The sequence below is a fragment of the Uranotaenia lowii genome, chromosome 1 (assembly GCF_029784155.1).
Source record: "Uranotaenia lowii strain MFRU-FL chromosome 1, ASM2978415v1, whole genome shotgun sequence".
Taxonomy (NCBI): domain Eukaryota; kingdom Metazoa; phylum Arthropoda; class Insecta; order Diptera; family Culicidae; genus Uranotaenia; species Uranotaenia lowii.
In genome coordinates, this window is record NC_073691.1 from 199,914,998 (window position 1) to 199,936,263 (window position 21,266).

The following is a 21,266-nucleotide window of genomic DNA, read 5'->3' on the forward strand; positions in this document are numbered from 1 at the left end:
TCGAGCGAGGAGTGGAATCGGAAAATGCATCTTTGCAAGAAGCAGCGAAAGAACACCCATCAGAAATCGCACCCCACCCCGAAAGTTCCGGCGCCGCCGCCTGCGATTGGAAAACGACGGAAACGGAAATAACTTTTGCGTTTCATTGGCGCTTCGCTTTACTCGCAACTGTACATTGCGGGATACGAGATGGTGGACCAATCGAAGTCGAGGAAAAGGGAAAAAAACGAAACAGAACTATTCCATCGATGACGCCGGGGATTGACACTTGTTTTCCAGAAAAGCTACATATTTCCAAGATTACTTTTGCCACCGTTTGATGAAGATGGGTGTAAATTTATGCTAAGAGCAGCAAGAGGCTGCACCCCGGATGTGCCTCGTTGAAGCGGCCGGGAACCCCGGAAATCTATCAATCAGATTTGAAAGTGTGGTTTCCGGGAAAAATGGGTCAGGAAATTAGATGCCGGGCAGTGAGCAATCGTGAACTTTCTTGGTCACGGTTTGCAGTTGGAAATGTGATAAAGAGCGGAATCTGCCGACAGATTTTTTTTATCTAATTTTTGATCAAGGCTAGGAGAAAATACAACAACCACAGTATTTTCAACCAAGAGATTTTTTTAAATTGTGTTTATGTCTTATCAGAACCTCTGAGCAATTTGTTGACACTACACATAGTCAATTCGTCTGGTGCTGTTGTTTTATAACTTTATTTCTGTCCCTTGTCTTTTGGCGGCATGACATAAAAAAGATTGTCTTTTTTTCGCAAATTGACATTCGACGTCGGTTTACGACTTAAATTACTGTTAAAGTCTCTCTTGTAAAGGTCAGTAATCGCAGAGAAGAGCGCTGGTAAAGAAGAAGGCGCCAAGAGCTTTGTTGCTAAGTCATTATTGGTCATATATTCAGCTTGAAGGCCTTAATTCTATCCGAATTTGGACCAGAGATAAGCGTTCTCGAATTTCTTCAAACGTTTGAAGATTTCCCACACTCCCCTGTCTTAAATTAGATCATAATTTTAATCTTTGAGACAGACCGATAAGACGAGCAAATCATAATTACTAATTGGTTTATAGCTGCGATTTCAATCGCTTTTTCTGTTCCGACGATTAGACACATTCTTATCGATGCAAAAATTTGATCAGTAAAACCGCGAACTGCTGGTACGAATTTCTCTTCGAGATTAGATGGGTTGTTATCTAGACGGATAACCTTCTCTCGCCTCCAAATGAGCTATATAAGCCATTTGATGAATCCAGTTTCTTCAGTTGGAACCTTGATTGAAAAATGTGTTCCAAGTTAACGGTTGCCATTTTGGCTTTGGCTGTATTGGCGGTGGAAGTTCATACAGGAATATCCCCGCTCAGTAAAGATTCAACCGATTCGCTTCAGTTAGTGATTCTGTTGTTCCGTCATGGAGGTCGATCGCCTGCCATGGGCTATCCTGCTGATCCCTACGCAAACTACCCATGGATCGGAGGTTTAGGAGCTCTGCAACCGGTTAGTACCCGTCGAGTGTAAATTTGATCGAAATTTACTAGCTTGTTCCTTTTACTCATCAACAGAAAGGTACCGAGCAGACCTTTGAGTTGGGTCAAAACTTGCGCAAGCGCTACGGATCTCTGCTACCGTCGAATGGTTTCTACTCGACCCAAAATGTCTATGCAGTCAGTAGTAGCGTCGAGAGATGTATCATGTCTGCTCAATCCATATTGGCAGCCTTCTTGCGTCCCGAATCCGACACCCTGGACATCCCGATCCGTTGGCAGCCAACCCCTATCGTTACCATTCCGGCCAAGGACGACTACGTAAGACCAGCTTCGAGTTCGAATCTCTGTTATCTAAAATCAGAATTATTGTTTTTCGCCAGATTCTTCAACAATCTCGTTCCTGCAACAAATTCAACCAAGAGTACGGACGCTTCATGATGAGTCCCACTCCCGAGTTCCAACCCCTGAACAACGAGTTCATCTCTCAGTACGATTATCTGTCCAAGCACGCTGGCTACACAGTGAACTCGTGGATGACCGCTCTCGGAGTCTATGATGCGCTTATCGTGGAGAATCAAAACGGTTTGGCCCTGCCCGGATGGTCCAACAGTCTTTCCGGATATAGCCGTTCGCGGCTACGGCGGTTTTCTTAGAAGCTTCACCGCTACACCGCTGTTGAAGCAGTTGAAGGGTGGTGCCACCTTTACCGAGTTCCTCAAGATTATGAAGTCCAAACAGGCCAAAACACTGAGCCCAGATCGCTCGATTTTCTTCTACTCGGGTCACGATCTGACTCAGGTCAGCCTGCTGGATAGCATGGGAATGCTCGACCAAACTACGGATCTGCCCGAATACGCCTCCGCCGTAGCTTTCGAGCTGCACCAAAACCCGTACGTGGCAGGAGGTCTGGAGGTTCGCATGGTGTACTTCAAGAACTGGACCGTGAAGACTCCGCAACAGCTGTCGATTCCCGGATGTGCGGCCCCGTGTGCCTTGAACCAGCTGGAGGCCTCGATGCAAGCTATCATCTTGGACAACTACGATGCTTCCTGCGCTTGAACTAACCTCAGACATTTGATAAATAAAATGAAACCTAGAAACTGGAAATCACAGAATTTTACCTACTTGGATCGAAATCCGACAATTTTGAAAAACCAACAATATCTTAAATTTTTAATAATTTTGACAATTTTGACAAATTCGTCAAATTTGACAAATTTGACAAATTTGACAATTTTGACAAATTTGACAAATTTGACAAATTTGACAAATTTGACGAATTTAACAAATTTGACAAATTTGACAATTTGGAAAATATGGACAATTTTGACAATTTGGACAATTTTGACAATTTTGGCAATTTTGACAATTTTGACAATTTTAACCATCGTGACATTTTTTAACTATTTTGACAATTTTGACAATTTTGACAGTTTTGACAATTTTGACAATTTCGACAATTTTGACAATTTTGACAATTTTGACAATTTTGACAATTTTGACAATTTTGACAATTTTGACAATTTTGACAATTTTGACAATTTTGACAATTTTGACAATTTTGACAATTTTGACAATTTTGACAATTTTGACAATTTTGACAATTTTGACAATTTTGACAATTTTGACAATTTTGACAATTTTGACAATTTTGACAATTTTGACAATTTTGACAATTTTGACAATTTTGACAATTTTGACAATTTTGACAATTTTGACAATTTTGACAATTTTGACAATTTGGACAATTTTGACAATTTTGACAATTTTGACAATTTTGACAATTTTGACAATTTTGACAATTTTGACAATTTTGACAATTTTGACAATTTTGACAATTTTGACAATTTTGACAATTTTGACAATTTTGACAATTTTGACAATTTTGACAATTTTGACAATTTTGACAAATTTGACAATTTTGACAATTTTGACAATTTTGACAATTTTGACAATTTTGACAATTTTGACAATTTTGAAAATTTTGACAATTTTGACAATTTTGACAATTTTGACAATTTTGACAATTTTGACAATTTTGACAATTTTGACAATTTTGACAATTTTGACAATTTTGACAATTTTGACAATTTTGACAATTTTGACAATTTTGACAATTTTGACAATTTTGACAATTTTGACAATTTTGACAATTTTGACAATTTTGACAATTTTGACAATTTTGACAATTTTGACAATTTTGACAATTTTGACAATTTTGACAATTTTGACAATTTTGACAATTTTGACAATTTTGACAATTTTGACAATTTTGACAATTTTGACAATTTTGACAATTTTGACAATTTTGACAATTTTGACAATTTTGACAATTTTGACAATTTTGACAATTTTGACAATTTTGACAATTTTGACAATTTTGACAATTTTGACAATTTTGACAATTTTGACAATTTTGACAATTTTGACAATTTTGACAATTTTGACAATTTTGACAATTTTGACAATTTTGACAATTTGGACAATTTTGACAATTTTGACAATTTTGACAATTTTGACAATTTTGACAATTTTGACAATTTTGACAATTTTGACAATTTTGACAATTTTGACAATTTTGACAATTTTGACAATTTTGACAATTTTGACAATTTTGACAATTTTGACAATTTTGACAATTTTGACAATTTTGACAATTTTGACAATTTTGACAATTTTGACAATTTTGACAATTTTGACAATTTTGACAATTTTGACAATTTTGACAATTTTGACAATTTTGACAATTTTGACAATTTTGACAATTTTGACAATTTTGACAAATTTGACAATTTTGACAATTTTGACAATTTTGACAATTTTGACAATTTTGACAATTTTGACAATTTTGAAAATTTTGACAATTTTGACAATTTTGACAATTTTGACAATTTTGACAATTTTGACAATTTTGACAATTTTGACAATTTTGACAATTTTGACAATTTTGACAATTTTGACAATTTTGACAATTTTGACAATTTTGACAATTTTGACAATTTTGACAATTTTGACAATTTTGACAATTTTGACAATTTTGACAATTTTGACAATTTTGACAATTTTGACAATTTTTACAATTTTTACAATTTTGACAATTTTGACAATTTTGACAATTTTGACAATTTTGACAATTTTGACAATTTTGACAATTTTGACAATTTTGACAATTTTGACAATTTTGACAATTTTGACAATTTTGACAATTTTGACAATTTTGACAATTTTGACAATTTTGACAATTTTGACAATTTTGATAATTTTGACAATTTTGACAATTTTGACAATTTTGACAATTTTGACAATTTTGACAATTTTGACAATTTTGACAATTTTGACAATTTTGACAATTTTGACAATTTTGACAATTTTGACAATTTTGACAATTTTGACAATTTTGACAATTTTGACAATTTTGACAATTTTGACAATTTTGACAATTTTGACAATTTTGACAATTTTGACAATTTTGACAATTTTGACAATTTTTACAATTTTTACAATTTTGACAATTTTGACAATTTTGACAATTTTGACAATTTTGATAATTTTGACAATTTTGACAATTTTGACAATTTTGACAATTTTGACAATTTTGACAATTTTGACAATTTTGACAATTTTGACAATTTTGACAATTTTGACAATTTTGACAATTTTGACAATTTTGACAATTTTGACAATTTTGACAATTTTGACAATTTTGACAATTTTGACAATTTTGACAATTTTGACAATTTTGACAATTTTGACAATTTTGACAATTTTGACAATTTTGACAATTTTGACAATTTTGACAATTTTGACAATTTTGACAATTTTGACAATTTTGACAATTTTGACAATTTTGACAATTTTGACAATTTTGACAATTTTGACAATTTTGACAATTTTGACAATTTTGACAATTTTGACAATTTTGACAAATTTGACAAATTTGACGATTTTGACAATTTTGACAATTTTGGCAATTTTGACAATTCTGACAATTTTGACAATTTTGACAATTTTGACAATTTTGACAATTTTGACAATTTTGACAATTTTGACAATTTTGACAATTTTGACAATTTTGACAATTTTGACAATTTTGACATTTTTGACAATTTTGACAATTTTGACAATTTTGACAATTTTGACAATTTTGACAATTTTGACAATTTCGACAATTTTGACAATTTTGACAATTTTGACTATTTTGACAATTTTGACAATTTTGACAATGTTGACAATTTTGACAATGTTGACAATTTTGACAATTTTGACAATTTTGACCATATTGACAATTTTGACAATATTGACAATTTTGACAATTTTGACAACTTTGACAATTTTGACAATTTTGACAATTTTGACAATTTTGACAATTTTGACAATTTTGACAATTTTGACAATTTTGACAGTTTGACAATTTTGACAATTTTGACAATTTTGACAATTTTGACAATTTTGACAATTTTGACAATTTTGACAATTTTGACAATTTTGACAATTTTGACAATTTTGACAATTTTGACAATTTTGACAATTTTGACAATTTTGACAATTTTGACAATTTTGACAATTTTGACAATTTTGACAATTTTGACAATTTTGACAATTTTGACAATTTTGACAATTTTGACAATTTTGACAATTTTGACAATTTTGACAATTTTGACAATTTTGACAATTTTGACAATTTTGACAATTTTGACAATTTTGACAATTTTGACAATTTTGACAATTTTGACAATTTTAACAATTTTGACAATTTTAAAAATTTTGACAATTTTGACAATTTTGACAATTTTGACAATTTTGACAATTTTGACAATTTTGACAATTTTGACAATTTTGACAATTTTGACAATTTTGACAATTTTGACAATTTTGACAATTTTGACAATTTTGACAATTTTGACAATTTTGACAATTTTGACAATTTTGACAATTTTGACAATTTTGACAATTTTGACAATTTTGACAATTTTGACAATTTTGACAATTTTGACAATTTTGACAATTTTGACAATTTTGACAATTTTGACAATTTTGACAATTTTGACAATTTTGACAATTTTGACAATTTTGACAATTTTGACAATTTTGACAATTTTGACAATTTTGACAATTTTGACAATTTTGACAATTTTGACAATTTTGACAATTTTGACAATTTTGACAATTTTGACAATTTTGACAATTTTGACAATTTTGACAATTTTGACAATTTTGACAATTTTGACAATTTTGACAATTTTGACAATTTTGACAATTTTGACAATTTTGACAATTTTGACAATTTTGACAATTTTGACAATTTTGACAATTTTGACAATTTTGACAATTTTGACAATTTTGACAATTTTGACAATTTTGACAATTTTGACAATTTTGACAATTTTGACTATTTTGACAATTTTGACAATTTTGACAATGTTGACAATTTTGACAATGTTGACAATTTTGACAATTTTGACAATTTTGACCATTTTGACAATTTTGACAATTTTGACAATTTTGACAATTTTGACAATTTTGACAATTTTGACAATTTTGACAATTTTGACAATTTTGACAATTTTGACAATTTTGACAATTTTGACAATTTTGACAATTTTGACAATTTTGACAATTTTGACAATTTTGACAATTTTGACAATTTTGACAATTTTGACAATTTTGACAATTTTGACAATTTTGACAATTTTGACAATTTTGACAATTTTGACAATTTTGACAATTTTGACAATTTTGACAATTTTGACAATTTTGACAATTTTGACAATTTTGACAATTTTGACAATTTTGACAATTTTGACAATTTTGACAATTTTGACAATTTTGACAATTTTGACAATTTTGACAATTTTGACAATTTTGACAATTTTGACAATTTTGACAATTTTGACAATTTTGACAATTTTGACAATTTTGACAATTTTGACAATTTTGACAATTATGACAATTTTGACAATTTTTACAGAATCTGGAAAAAAATCACATATATAGATACCTTTTTTCCGAATGATAGCTTTTCTTCAATCCATCTGTACCAACATCGATAAACCGCTTCACCGGACCTTTTGCACTCGGCATGAAAATTTCGCCAACCGGTAAATCCATTTGGAAACCGATCCGGAAACATTTTTCCCTTTCTTCCGGGTTGGCGATCGGCCAGAAGCAGGAGCTGCAGAAAGTCGGATCCGCTCTAATTATGACCTTTTGCCGGTAATGGCCTTCCCAGTCGGTCATTCTTTGTGTGTACGTCCCAAGTGCGATGCTACAAAGTCTATTTGTTCCGAAGACAAACAATCGGATCGATCTTTTCTAACTCGCCTCTTCCGGCGGAATTGGTTTGCTGGTCCTGGGCAGCTTGGAACTTGTGATTTCTATTGAAGCGCTTCCGAGTCTTTCTTTTTTTATCTTATCGCTATCTGTCTCTCGGCATGGCAATGTCTCTTATTTCAATCTTTCCGGGTAAAGTAGTTGAATGGAGTGACCACTTTTGATTCCATCTTTGGCTACTGGTGTAAGTTTATGAAAGGTCGCATCTGGATGTAACGAAAATCATTTCATCTTCCCTGGAGATGATTTTTTTATTGATACGAAAAGATTTATATTTTTACAAAAAAAAACTTCGACCATTGTGGTTTCTCACTGTTCTTGTGCTAAACTTGTTAGGGAACAAAGATAGATATCTCGATTCCTTGATAGTTGCTATCAAGAGAATGAAGAAACACACAATCCAATCGGAATCACGTTCTTCCCGGGCCGGGCTAGAAATTGATCCGATCTGGGCAAGAGCAGTGCACAGTTTTCCAACAAATTGCCATTTCCACTTTGCTCGAACACGTAATTCCGTAGTAAATTTCTGAACATTGCCAGTTCTGCTAGTGACCTCTCTCTATCGAGTGCATCGATTTGAGTTAACTCCGGCCTGTTCCGGCCCAATGATGGCCGCTTTAGTGTGATTTCCGTTCTTTTTTCATGCCACCTTTTTTTTTGCTCCACGTACGTATAAAAAACCCATTCCTGGGCTATCATCTTCATTGACTGCAGGGTGATTATGTTGTCTTTTAGCTTTCCATTTGCTGCCCAACGGCACTGCGCTGCTGAAATGATATTGGATTGGAATCAAAATGGAACAGGTTTCCTGTGCACACTTATGAGTTTATGGTTCAATCGAAACTGACACCTACTGATTTCAAATTAGTTAATTTGGAATTGGGTCTCATTTCATTGCATGTCTGTTTCGACAATTATTGGAGTGAAATGTGGCTTCCAATAGCTATGTGAATTTAACCACATCGAACTCACTCGGAATAGAAATCAGAGCACTTGATCCTGCAATGGGATACGTGTGGGTAGAGCTAACGAAAATGATAAATGTACTATATTTCTTTGGAAATAGGTCTGGTTGTTGTCATATTTCGGTAAATAGAGCAACGAATTTGTTTTTAAAGGACGTAAACGTTCAGAAGAACCGAAATCAGGATAACCAGAATGGAGCGTGCAAATTGATTTCTGATCTAATTACCCTGATGCTCACTGTTTTAAAGAGTAACTATAGATTCTTCCAAAAGTTGGTATTTTACTCTCAACCTTCCGTATTTTAAAACCTCTTTATAAAGGGCGTTTTTCTTCAAATTTGCACAGACAAAATTCAATATCTAAACTCGAGTTTCCATCCGATTTTCACCAAATCTTCAGAAAATGTGGAAAAACAATAGGAGCTTGTTTTAGTGGAAAGTTTATTTCCGGCGACGGCTCACGGACACGTCAGTGCAGCCGTCGTGTGTTCGCGTGTAGTAAGAGAGATATAGGAAGAGCACAGACTCAAAAGGACCTATCGGCCGAGGGAGAGTTGCGCTCGGCTACACATCTCCCCTCCACACTGAAAAAGAAAACAGAAGCCTTCTTCCTACTTAAAAACCAATTGCTTTTCTTTCCACTTCTAAATATTTAAGCCAACAGATTAACTCCTAGGCTAAACTAAAATGACGGAATATATATTGTCACACCGACGCAAAAAGGGATCAATCATAAAAAAGTCTAAAACGCATAGTTTTTGCCGAAACTATGCGTTTAAGACCAATAGAGTCTTGAAGACAAACAACCAACATTACAAGGGCCATAAAATAAACTTTGAGATAAAAAAATAGTTTTTTTTAATATCCATTTTAGAGCACTGAAAAAAAATTTTTAGCTTGAACAAATTTTAGCTGTTTTGTCAAAGAAGTCATTATTGTATCGACAACCGTTTCAAAGTTACGACAATTTAAAAAAAAATCTTCAATTTTCAGTTTTTCAACCATAACTCTTTTTCAAGTGATTTTCGATATAAAATATGTTCTTGAGAACTTTAGGAACAGTAAAGTTGCACACTTTTGCTGAATACATTGTAGAGAAATTTTGAAGTTTGACCGAGATATCTTGAAAATACTTAACAAAAATTGTCATTTTCAACTGGTTATATATACCGAGTTCGGTCACATACATACATATTTTACAGTTTTGCAATCATCTTTCAAACAATCTGCAATTCAACGTGGCCAAAAGGTGTCTTCATGGTGTAAATATTAAAAAAAAAGTGAGCCAAAAATGAAGTTTTTATACTAATTTTAGTCTATTCGCTCTTAGCTTTTGCATTTCAGCGGTCTCCCGATCCACTCTCACTAATTTCATCTTTCCCGATCTGCCTCTGTTATTTCATTTTCCTAGCGGTCTCCCGATCCGCTCTTATCACCTTATCTTTCTAGCGGTCTCCCGATTCGCTATTAGGTACTCATTTCGGTCACTCGGTCATCTGGAGACCACTGGTAAGAAAGAAATAAGTAATAGCGGATCGGGAGACCGCTAGAAAGATAAGGTGATGAGAGCGGATCGGGAGACCGCTAGGAAAATGAAATAACAAGAGCAGATCGGGAAAGATGAAATTAGTGAGAGTGGATCGGGAGACCGCTGAAATGCAAAAGCTAAGAACGAATAGACTCAAATTAGTATAAAAACTTCATTTTTGGCTCACTTTTTTTATGTTTACACCATGAAGACACCTATTGGCCACGTTGAATTGCAGATTGTTTGAAAGATGATTGCAAAACTGTAAAACTGTAAACTCACGACCCTTTTCCGACGTCGTAATCAACTCTAGCTGCACCTAACAATCAGCCATTTCCCAACTTATCAAACGAACAGCTTATTTCTGATTGTTTACAAGTTTTTTAGCAATTTCTGGTCCGCTGAATAACAACAACATTAGGCATGTTCAGTAACCGCGGAGTTTCTAAATGAGTTTCTTCTACACAGCAAAAAATTTCTAAGAGTATACGCAATCTAAAATACGAGTGATCTACTTTTTGACCAGTGTAATTCAAAACTGATGTAATTTTACACTCTTTTTGATCTATTTTTGAATCGTTGGTATAAACTTAATTTTGTATGATGTATGTTTACACGCCCTGATCTAAAAAATATATCTCAATATAAAATTACATCGGAAACAATGTAAAACACGACAGATCCATTGTTTTCCTTTTTTTCGCGGCATAAATTGTTCTGTTTTTATCCGAGATGGTGGTTTATTGAGCCGAAAGAAAACAAATTCGCTTCCGCTGTTAATTTTGTATTAAAACCGAACCAAATTCTTTCAGAATTGTATTAAAATATGGTAGGTTATAGTTTTAGACGAAATGAAAAAAATGGACCTTCAAATTCTCTTTCGATTGCAGGAATTGCAGTTTTATAAATGGATCAAAGGCCGAACCAATGTTGAATGTTTCTGATGTTATGGGGATTCCGATTACTATGCTGTTCCGGAAGGATTCAAGAATGTCTGAAGCTGATCAGCAAAACATCGCCCTGCTGGGGATCATCGGACACAACCACAATTCCAGCTGCAAGTGATGGTGGATGTTTTTTGAGTTTGCAGTGTATCGGAAATATATGTTAAATAAAATGACACATGTGGCGTATTTATTCATAAACAACACCCAAAAACTGATTATTTAAAAAAGATTTGTAATATTAACGGTAATATGTTTTGAAATTTACATCATTGTGTATTTTTACACGACGGTTTATGTCATCCGTTTGCGTGCATTGTTTTCGATCTAAATTTACACGCCTCAAAAATTACATTGTTGAGAAAAATACACCGTGGTAGAATTTTATATCAAAATCGATGTTCCGTTTTCGTGCATCGTTTTCGATCTAAATTTACACGATTTTTTCTTGCTGTGTAGGGAACTCACGGGGTTTTTTTTGCCCCCACCGGGGTAGTCGGAATGATATCCATTATTTTCAGATATTCCGGCTGACTCTGTAATGGAAAAAAAAACTTTTTTCCAACACGGTCAGAAGTAAAGCTTATTGTTCTCACCCAAAAACTAATTTAAGCCATCAATTCTCAATAATTGTATTTTTTACGTAAACTTTCACAGCACTATTCGCGACGAAAGCAAAACGACGCCAAAACCAACTTTCCCAATTGTTATTTTGTGTACTTTTGCATTCACGGCAAAGCAGGGTGACACAAAAAGTTGCAAAAACCAAAATGCACTCAGAAATGTGAAAGTTATTATGTGTCCAAAATTCAAATCAGTTTATTAAAGTTATCAATTTTTTCAATTAAAATCTAGTTTTTACCGAACATAGAATACATGTTTATTAAACGTTTGCAGCCAATAACTCAATTTTGATTACATTGGTTCAAACGACCTAATCAAAACAAGCTATAGATATAATTTGATCAAAAAAAGATTTCTATTTTATTTCATTTGATTCTCTATCATTGAACAAATCCAATCTTCACAGTTCAAAATAAAAATCCACTGTGATTTTATGTCAAAACAAAAAACATCAACAAAGTATTGTAGGCCACGTGCTGAAGATGAAAAGTTGAAGTTGATTAGCCGAGAGTCGTACGTTAAAGAGTCCAACACCAAGAATGAAAGTTCAAAGGTCAAGAATTGAAAGTTAAGAGTCCAGCGTTGTAGATCACGTGATGAAGGTGAATAGTTGAGAGTTGAGAGGCGTAAGTTAAAGATTTCAGCGTCAAGAATGAAAGTTCGAGGGTCAAGAATTAGACGTTAAGAGTGAAGGTTAAAAAAGTTAAGAGTCAAGCGTTTTAGAAGACGCGTTGGAGGTAATAAGTTGAAGTTGAAAAGAGTCGTAAGTTAAAAAGTCAAGGCCGAAGGTTCTAAGGTCAAGAATTGGAAGTTAACAGTGAAAGTTATAAAAGTTAAGAGTCAACCGTTATAGACCAGGAGTTGAAGGTAAAAAATTGAGGTTGAAAAGTCGAGAGTCATTAGTTACAAACTCCAACGTCAAGAATGAAAGTTCAAGAGTCAAGCGTTGTAGGCCACGAGTTGAAAAAGTAATGAGTTGAGGTTGAAAAGTCGAGAGTCGTAAGTTCAAGAGTCCCGAGTCAAGAATGAAAGTTCAAGGGTCAAGAATTGGAAGTTGAGAGTGAAAGTTTAAAAAGTTAAGAGTCAACCTTATAGACCAGGAAATGAAGGTAAAAAATTGAGGTTGAAAAGTCGAGAGTCGTTAGTTAAAAAGTCCAGCGTCAAGAATTAAAGTTCTAGGGTCGAGAATTGGAAGTTAAGAGTGAAGGTTAAAAAAAAGTTAAGAGTCAAGCGTTGTAGGCCACGAGTTGAAAAAGTAATGAGTTGAGGTTGAAAAGTCGAGGGTCGTAAGTTCAAGAGTCCAGAGTCAAGAACGAAAGTTAAGAATGAAGGTTTAAAAAAGTTAAGAGTCCAGCGTTATAGATCACGAATTGAAGATGAATAGTTAAGGTTGAAAAATCGAGAGCCGTAAGTTAAAGAGTAAAGCACTAAATTGTAGGTTCTAGGTCCAAGAATTGGAGGTTGAGAGTGAAGGTGTAAAAAGTTAAAAGTCAAGCGTTATAGATCACGAGTTGGAGGTTATAAGTTAAAGTTGAAAAGAGTCCTAAATTAACAAGTCAAGCACCAAGATTGAAGGTTCTAAGGTCAAGAATAGGAAGTTAACAGTGAAAGTTATAAACGTTAAGAGTCAACCGTTATAGACCAGGAGTTGAAGGTAAAAAGTTTAGGTTGAAAAGTTGAGAGTCGTTAGTTGAAGAGTCCAGATTTAAGAATGAAAGTTCAAGGGTCAAAAATTGAAAGTTAAGAGTGAAGGCCAAGAAAAAAGTTAAGAGCCAAGCATTATAGGCCACGAGTTGGAGATAACGAGTTGATGTTGAAACTCGAGAGTCGTAAGTTAAAGAGTCCAACACCAAGAATAAAGGTTCGAGGGAAAAGAATCAATGTTCGAGGGTTAAGAATTGGAAGTTAAGATTGAAGGGTGAAAAAAATAGTAGGGGGATTGATTAGAAAAGAGATAAATCTGAAGTCCATAGTTACGAATAATAAAATACCGTCAAGTGGTTTTGATTTCATAGTCTTTTTGTTGAGATGAGAACATCTGGACAACGAAAGAAAGGAACCTGAATATTACTCGACGATTTTCTACTAGAAAGGTCCAGTTAGTATAGAGAAGGGGCGAATGTGGTTGAATAGTCCAGGAGTTTATGTAATATGTGAATATAAATGAAAAATTTTATAGATATATTAAAAAATGTTTACCTAAATTAGTCAAAATAGATTAAACGAATATTATTATTATTATTATTTTTTATTTAAGACACTTTACCATTCACATGGCATTCATGTCTGTATTAAACGAATATGATCGTGTATTCTATTATAAGTTTAATAAGTTTAGCGTAAATGCCATGAAGATGAGTATGAGCAGAGATGCCAATGTGCCTGATTTTTCGAGGCTCAGCCTGTCAACATGATAAGCCAATGATTTTCCCTGATTTTTGAACATATGCCTGATTTTGCCTGATTTTTGCGAATGTGATGAAAAATGGGCAGTAAGGAACTGAATTAGATACCATTGCTGAAGTTGAAAAGTGAAAATATGGCTGAATCAAAGCAATCGAAAGATTCTCTTTGATTCTTATTTTAAAAAGGGAATCTTTCGATTGATTTGATTCAGTAGAATTATTCATCCAAGTAGGAGCACAACACATATAAGAGTGAAAATGTGGAGCGATGACAAGAATTCTACTTTGAAAACTGTGTATTCACCACAGTTGTCGAAAAGAAATTCTCCTTCTTTTTTCAAAGGTGTGAATATATAGGAGGTGTAACGATATGAGAAATTCCCGATTCAGCCATTTTGTTTTGGCTACTATGGAGTACGTGGAGTTTGTTTACCAACAAAGCCCTCAACTCGAACAAATTTTCCGATGTTTACAAACAAACTCACTGAACCTCACCGCGCTCTCCTCGCCTACTTACTGACAAAGTCAGAGAACCTTGTAATCTAATAACCTTGCTTTTTTCTACTTGAACTGCTTCTGCAGCATCGATGACATGCCAAGAGTTCTGGGTTGAGGGCCAGTAACTCAGACTATATGCTCAGGAAATTCTTCAATTTGTGAGATCGCTGGAATGAAAACAAGATTCGATTTTGTTTTTTTTTTTTGTTGTTGTTTTCGCCTTTTATCGGTCTTTTTATTCAACTCGTTTTCTTCTTTCTCTAAGTTGTTGTCATAGTTTACAGCCTTGAGTACAGATTGTTGCTAACAAAAATTTAAATTAAAAAAAATGGAAAACACGCACACCCACAAACCTTCACATCATCGGTGGAAACGTGCTTTTAGTGTCCGTTTGCGGGCTGCTTGCGGTGTTTTCATTTTCTCGGATCTTTTTTACGCTTCCATTTTTGTTTTATTTGATTATTCGTCTTGGTTTTGCTTGTGTTTGGTTTTGGTTGTTCTGCGTTAAATCTCTACTACTCATATCAAATTGTTACACAGTTTAAAACTTATTAAAAAAACAGAAAAAATATAGACAATTATTATTTTAAATATCTTCCACTTCCAGGGTTTCGTTCCTTTTTTTGGTTGATTATTTTTTCACGATTTATAAATAGTTTACAAGAGTTTGTTTTAATGCTAATCTCTGTTTACAAGTTTCTCTGCGTGCTACCTTAAACATAGTACAAGTAAATCATTTTTTATTCATTTATGGTTTCTTTCAATAACCTCTACTGACTAAGGGTAAAGTTGTATGTTTCATAGACGTTTTTTTCTGGTTTCTTCAAGCTAGAATCCTGTGCTTCCGTTATTTTTTTTAAATTAAATTAAAAGTAATATGACTGATAAGTGTTACATTTTTATTTACGCTTTTTCATTTTCGCTAACAATATTTTTCTATTTTTTTGGTTCGGGTTACCATATTTTTATTTCTTTTGTTTTGCACACCTTCAAAGCATAGAGTTTCAAGCCTTTGAAACCGTTTGTGTTTCTTTTTACCATTTTACCGTTAACTTCTATACAAATTAAATTCTTGATGCGTTTTCACGTTGTCATCATTTCCTTAGCTATTTTAGCAATTTAGTTTGGATTCTAATGTCGCCATAGTTTGATGTTGTTTTCGATGTTGTTTTTGTTGTTGTTATTGTTGTTCTTCTTCTTCTTTACTTAAAATGTAATTATTTTATTTCTTGGAGAGGAGCTACCACTAAAACATTATCTTTATCATCATTGCATTGTAAATAAATATGATTTTAAACGATTCTCGATGTTGTTGTTGCTTTCGCTATAATTGACTGAAATAAATTTTCAATTGAAATAGAATTTTTTTTTTCAAACTTCATCTGCTTCAATTTTTTTTCTTAAACTACACTGCTTAAGTTGTCTTTCGATGTCATTCTAGATGGAGTCTTTGTGGTTATTTTTTTTTGTGTGTATGTGTGTATGTTGAGTTATGTCTGTTTCTTTTGTAGAACAGTTGGTCGATTGATTGACGTTAGTTGTCATCGTTGTTTACAAATTTCGTTTTCAACAAATCAAAATTCCAAAAAACGTAACAAAAATATTAATGTTTTGTTTATCAAAAAAGAGAGACATAACCGTTTGTTTATGTCCGTTCAAAACAATGTTTGGTCTTGAAGTTGTCTTGTCTTGTAACGTTGTTGTTGTTGTTGCTTTTGCATTGCTGTTGCTGTCTGTCAGCAAGCTCGAATTTGGCTGTGTTATTATTATTATTTTTGTTTTCATTTATGTGAGGGAGGTCGCCAAATAAAGGTCACATCGTTAGGACCATTCTCTACCGTCGTCTTTTCGGTGTTCGAACATCCTTTGATGGACCTGCTGTCGATGGTAGGTTTTGTTGATGTTGCTGCTGATGTTGTTGTTGTTCAAGTTTTACGTTCGATTACGTTCTAGCCTAATTCCGGGCTGTTCACTCGACTGGGGGTCGATTTAACGCTGTAATGAAACGAAACAAAATTAGAATAAAACATTTGTAGGGTTCGGGATCTTAGCACAAACTAAATTGAGTTGAAACCCACTAGAGTATAAGAATCTATTTTTTGTAAACATTGTGGTAGTGACATCTCTAGAGATAAGCTAGCCGTTAGGGTGTTAGCAACTGGACACACTTACACGTACAGCAAAGTCGCGGGTGTTGATCTTCCTCGGGGTGACGCCATAGGTGTCCTTGCTGACCGGGTTGTAGTGGTAGCCGGGGGCGTGGATGCGCTCAACGGCGAACTTGGACGAGTCCGAGTAGATGCTGCCGGTTTCGATCGAGGAGGCGTAGTTACGCTTCTCCTTGGCGACGATGTCCTGGGAACCTGGGTACGCAAGAAAAAAAAACATGAAAATTAAACACTGGAACTTAGGTAGGTAAAGATGCTCTTAAAAGAGCGATCTTTACTTCTGTAAGCGTGAAATAACACTTTCGTTGAAGCTTCTTAGATTTGTCGCCAGTAAAAGTAAGTTTTGTTGATGTTTTGCAAATGAGTTCTTCTTAGTTTTCCTCCAAAACAAGCATTCAAAAAAACCACAAGCTCTCTGCACTCATCAAGATTCAGCACACCACAACCAGAACGCTAACCGTAGTAGCCGATGCTTTTGGTAACCGGGCCGACTGATAGCGATTTCCCGACTAAAAGACGAACACGAACGAAGAGGGGACATTTGTTTTACAAATTCAAGAAGTTCTCAAAACCAAAATCAGGTTAAATCAGACTCATCAGATTTGCCACAGTAGTGAACTGACAAAAATTTGATCTGTTCAACCCTCAAAGTACTCAAAGTGATCCTAAACAGAATCCAGAAAAATATTGACGCTACACTTCGATTGCAACAAACTAGATTCTGATCCGGACGGATAATACGGAATCAAATCAACGAATTCTGGGAATCTCTTCTGCTGGTGTTCGTTGATTTCGGAAAAACATTCGACCGACTGAATCATGTATCTGCTGGACTATTGAAGAGCATAACGATCAAGAGACTGTTGAGATTCGTCTCATCGAAGCAATCCATGAGGTGAATAACAACACACGCATCGCATGGTGGCGTTTATCAGGGATAAACAAATAATAATATGTAACCATGGAAATGGTTTAGTATAAATATAAGATAGTGAAATTCTGTAATAAAGTATACCAGTTTCTACCACACCGTAGTAGTAACAAGTCTTTCCTTTTCTGTGCTGATTCAACAGAGACAAATAGTAATTTCACAGAAGGTGAAAGTGAACTGTCTGACAGAGTATCTACACAGATAAAAAAATGTAACCTTACAATACAAGTGATTTTACATTTCTACATCGTCGCTTGAAAATTTTTGAAAAAGAGTATAGCAGCTCAACCATTTCTATGAAAATTACATGTCAATGCACGCTTATTCCAGCGCCGGTGTCAGTTTGTCAGTTTTGTTTTGTTTCCATTCCTATTCGTTTCCCGTCCCGTGCTGCGTCGGCAAAAGATGTTAGTTTCTTCTCTGAATCAAATCGTGGTCGCTGATTAAAGGTAAATCAATATTAAAAATAACTGTGATTTACTTATTAATTTCACACTAATTGCTGTTCTTTACAGGAATTATTGATGCTGAATCCCCAAAACATCATAGCCCCTACTGTGCGACAATTTTCTGCTGTCTTATCGAACCAGCCGTCGAGCCGCCGCCGTCGGCGGAATCGGCAACGAAGATCACTGCAAGTGTTGTTTGTTAATCAATCAGCAAGTGCGATTAGCGTGAAATAAATTTTTCCCTGCATAAAAACGGTGATTTTTTTTGATTTTGCGAAACCACTCCCTGTCCAATAAGATTCGTGAGATGTGCTAAATAATGTAAATGTACAGTAAACAACAGCATTGAATGCGTCCGGGAATTTACATGAAACGTGCAGTATTATCACTTGTAAATAGCCGATTCCTTTCTACCCATGCAGTTGCATGTAAATCTACGTGGATTTTTCTAAGTGTGTAGAGACGTCGTAGCAAGCGTAACACCGTTGGAAATACTATGCGGAGGAGCGGTCTGGAGCTCCGCCATAACTGTAGAGCGCAACAGATCCAAATTACGGAGTACACTTCGGATAATAACCATGCGAGTTTCCTGTGCATACAGGACCATATCAGCAGATGCAACTGTTGTCATCGCGGGAAAGATTCCTATCGACATAACTGTGGTGAAGTATTAGGAGTGCTACGAAGCAAGAGCTGTTCGAGGAGTGCGTAAAACTCAACGAGCAGCGTCAATGCTCAAGTGGCAGGAGCAATTGGACGTATCGAACAAAGCAAGATTGACAGGCTGATGACTTTCAAACTCTGTAAATCGGAAGTATGGAGAGGTCAACTTCTTCCTGACGCAGCTCGTTTCGGGTCATGGGTTCTTTAAGCAATACCTTCATCGGTTTAAGCTTATCAGCTCTCCATATTGCCCGAAATGCATAGATACGGAGGAATCGGCGCAGAACATGCTATCTTTTTCCAGTCCATGTTCGTTTCAAGGAATCAACAACTTCAAAATTTGAACACCGAAAATGTTGTGAGTGAGATGTGTCACGACGAGCATTCGTGGCGTGCTATTTATAGTCGACGAAATCTCGCAAATCATTCGCCATCTAATACGAATCAGGTGAGATGATAAACGGAGAGAGAGAGATATAGTCAACCAAACTTGATAAGCTGAAGGAAGCGCTTGGGCCTCGTATGACACCTGAGTTCAGAAGAATCGCGATCTTAGGGCGTGGTATAACCTTAATTTTGGCGTGGGAAGCTACGATTTTTCCTACAGCAAAAGGAAACGGAGAAACCATCCGGGATGGCCATGACGGGATTATAGCTTGGTAGTTTCTCAATCGCTCAATCATCCCAAGCTGGATAATGTCTACAACTGATATCTCCATCAATGTTGATGACAACACGACGTGAGCAAACAAATATGAAATTGAATTCTTTCACAGTCGCAGTGGATTTCCTAAAACAAAAAAAGAGACTTTCTCCAACGTTTCTAAGGTGTGTTCAGAAGAAGGTACATATGAATCTCTTCAACATTAGTTGGAAGATTTTTGGTGCAGTTTCAACTCCAAACGGTAAGGTCCGGTGGACAAAACATTGGAACAGGAAGTCATACATGCTTAGACGCCAGTATGAAGGAAGACTGTCTCAGTTAGGGATGTGGCCAAAAAAGTGGGATCTCCTCGTAGCATCGTCCATCGTGCCAAGGCAAGATTGGGTCTAAAGAAATAGAAGCTGAAGAAGCCTAAATGGAGCCAACAACAAGCAGCTTCCGTCAAACCGAGAGCTCGTAAACTATATGATCAACTGCTGTGTGCGTTATCATCGATGATGGAAACCTTTTGCAAGTTTGATTATAGACCGCTCCCGGGTGGCCAGTATTACACAGCTAAGGATGGTCAAGGTATTGACGAGACGGAGACATCAATTTTTACCGAAAAATTTGGTAAAAGGGCAATGGTTTGGCAAGTCATATTTGGCATGCTTTCCGATCCGTTCGTGACTACTGACACAATGTATACAGCTGTTTAAGTCGGCAAGTGTCTTAAACGTCGTCTGCTACCCATGACACCCAGTACTGTTTGGCTGTTTTTTTGACATCAGGTTACTACTCAAGAGACACGATGGCTTGGTACAATCCAATAAAGTTCAGATCGTACCGAAGTAGAGGCTTCCACCAACTTGTCTATAAGCGAGGTCGATTAAACTATTTTGGGCCCTCACTAAATCGTATTTGATAAAACTTATGAAGCCTGCAGATTCTATTGAAAACTTTGCAAAATCAGTCTGTGCTGAAGCTGATGAGCAATGTCTTCGATCGAAAATTTATATCACTGGTCTACAATTGAGAGGAATGTAATTTTGTACTGAATCACTGAAAAAGAAGACTATAGAGAACATAAAAGTGATATAAAAATTGAATATGTTCCTAAATTGTGTTTATACTGTTCATTTTAAATCGTGCTTAGACATAATGGGACACCCTATACGACATTCTACAACTGTAGTTGGAAGATTTCCGGTGCAGTTTCAACTCCGAACGGCAAGATCCACAAGTATCTCATCCAAACGAAGTCCAGAAAGTGATCAACTGGCTGGTTGATTTATCAAGAACCGAGTGCTAGAACCTCTTTTTTGCATTTACAGTGAAAAGAACATTGGCTTTATCCAGCTCAGGCCGTATCTCGTAATCGGATTTCTCCGCCGTTGATCCGTAATCTATGATGATGGATTGGGGTTTTTCACTGGTTCAGTTGTTGGCACTTAAGTGCTGTTAAGTTGAACAACACAGTTTAGCTACTTAAATTTTTACTTTTTTCTAGCACAATGAGGGAAACTTCTAAAATTTGATAAGGTGCCTCTGCCATTGAGTATAAGACTAGAGAGTTAGGCACAATAGCAACGATCAGGGTTGCCAATGTTCCTGATTTCTCAGAATAAAAA

General features: G+C 35.1%; 3 protein-coding genes across 11 annotated transcripts in view; 2 read left to right on the forward strand and 1 right to left on the reverse strand.

The window, feature by feature from the left end:
* The window catches only part of LOC129743504 (CLIP domain-containing serine protease B4-like), a 170,969-nt gene that overhangs the window by 55,113 nt on the left and 94,590 nt on the right, over nucleotides 1–21,266 (forward strand). The window lies entirely within an intron of this gene.
* LOC129743536 (lysosomal acid phosphatase-like) lies at nucleotides 1,277–2,586 on the forward strand. The gene is made up of 3 exons (XM_055735577.1): nucleotides 1,277–1,497; nucleotides 1,563–1,805; nucleotides 1,868–2,586. The coding sequence occupies exons 1-3, from the start codon at nucleotides 1,285–1,287 to the stop codon at nucleotides 2,138–2,140; spliced, it is 729 nt and encodes a 242-aa protein (XP_055591552.1). The 5' UTR covers nucleotides 1,277–1,284; the 3' UTR covers nucleotides 2,141–2,586.
* LOC129743545 (uncharacterized) overlaps nucleotides 14,971–21,266 on the reverse strand; it is a 100,213-nt gene continuing 93,917 nt past the window's right edge. For 4 of the 5 annotated variants that reach the window (XM_055735601.1, XM_055735592.1, XM_055735585.1 and 1 more), the window contains exons 3-4: nucleotides 16,954–17,144; nucleotides 14,971–16,776 (exon numbers count right to left, since the gene is read on the reverse strand). In XM_055735601.1, the coding sequence (XP_055591576.1) occupies nucleotides 16,771–16,776; nucleotides 16,954–17,144 (197 nt within the window). In that variant the 3' untranslated portion in view covers nucleotides 14,971–16,770. The remainder of the gene's footprint in view (nucleotides 16,777–16,953; nucleotides 17,145–21,266) is intronic. The other variant, XM_055735610.1, reaches the window with a different exon arrangement.

Bases quoted from the DNA above. Each gene is read 5' to 3' on its own strand.
- LOC129743536 (XM_055735577.1), top strand. From the start codon at position 1,285: ATGTGTTCCAAGTTAACGGTTGCCATTTTGGCTTTGGCTGTATTGGCG. The intron at 1,498-1,562 runs GTTAGTACCCGT...ACTCATCAACAG, and splicing joins GTTTAGGAGCTCTGCAACCG to AAAGGTACCGAGCAGACCTT. The intron at 1,806-1,867 runs GTAAGACCAGCT...GTTTTTCGCCAG, and splicing joins TTCCGGCCAAGGACGACTAC to ATTCTTCAACAATCTCGTTC.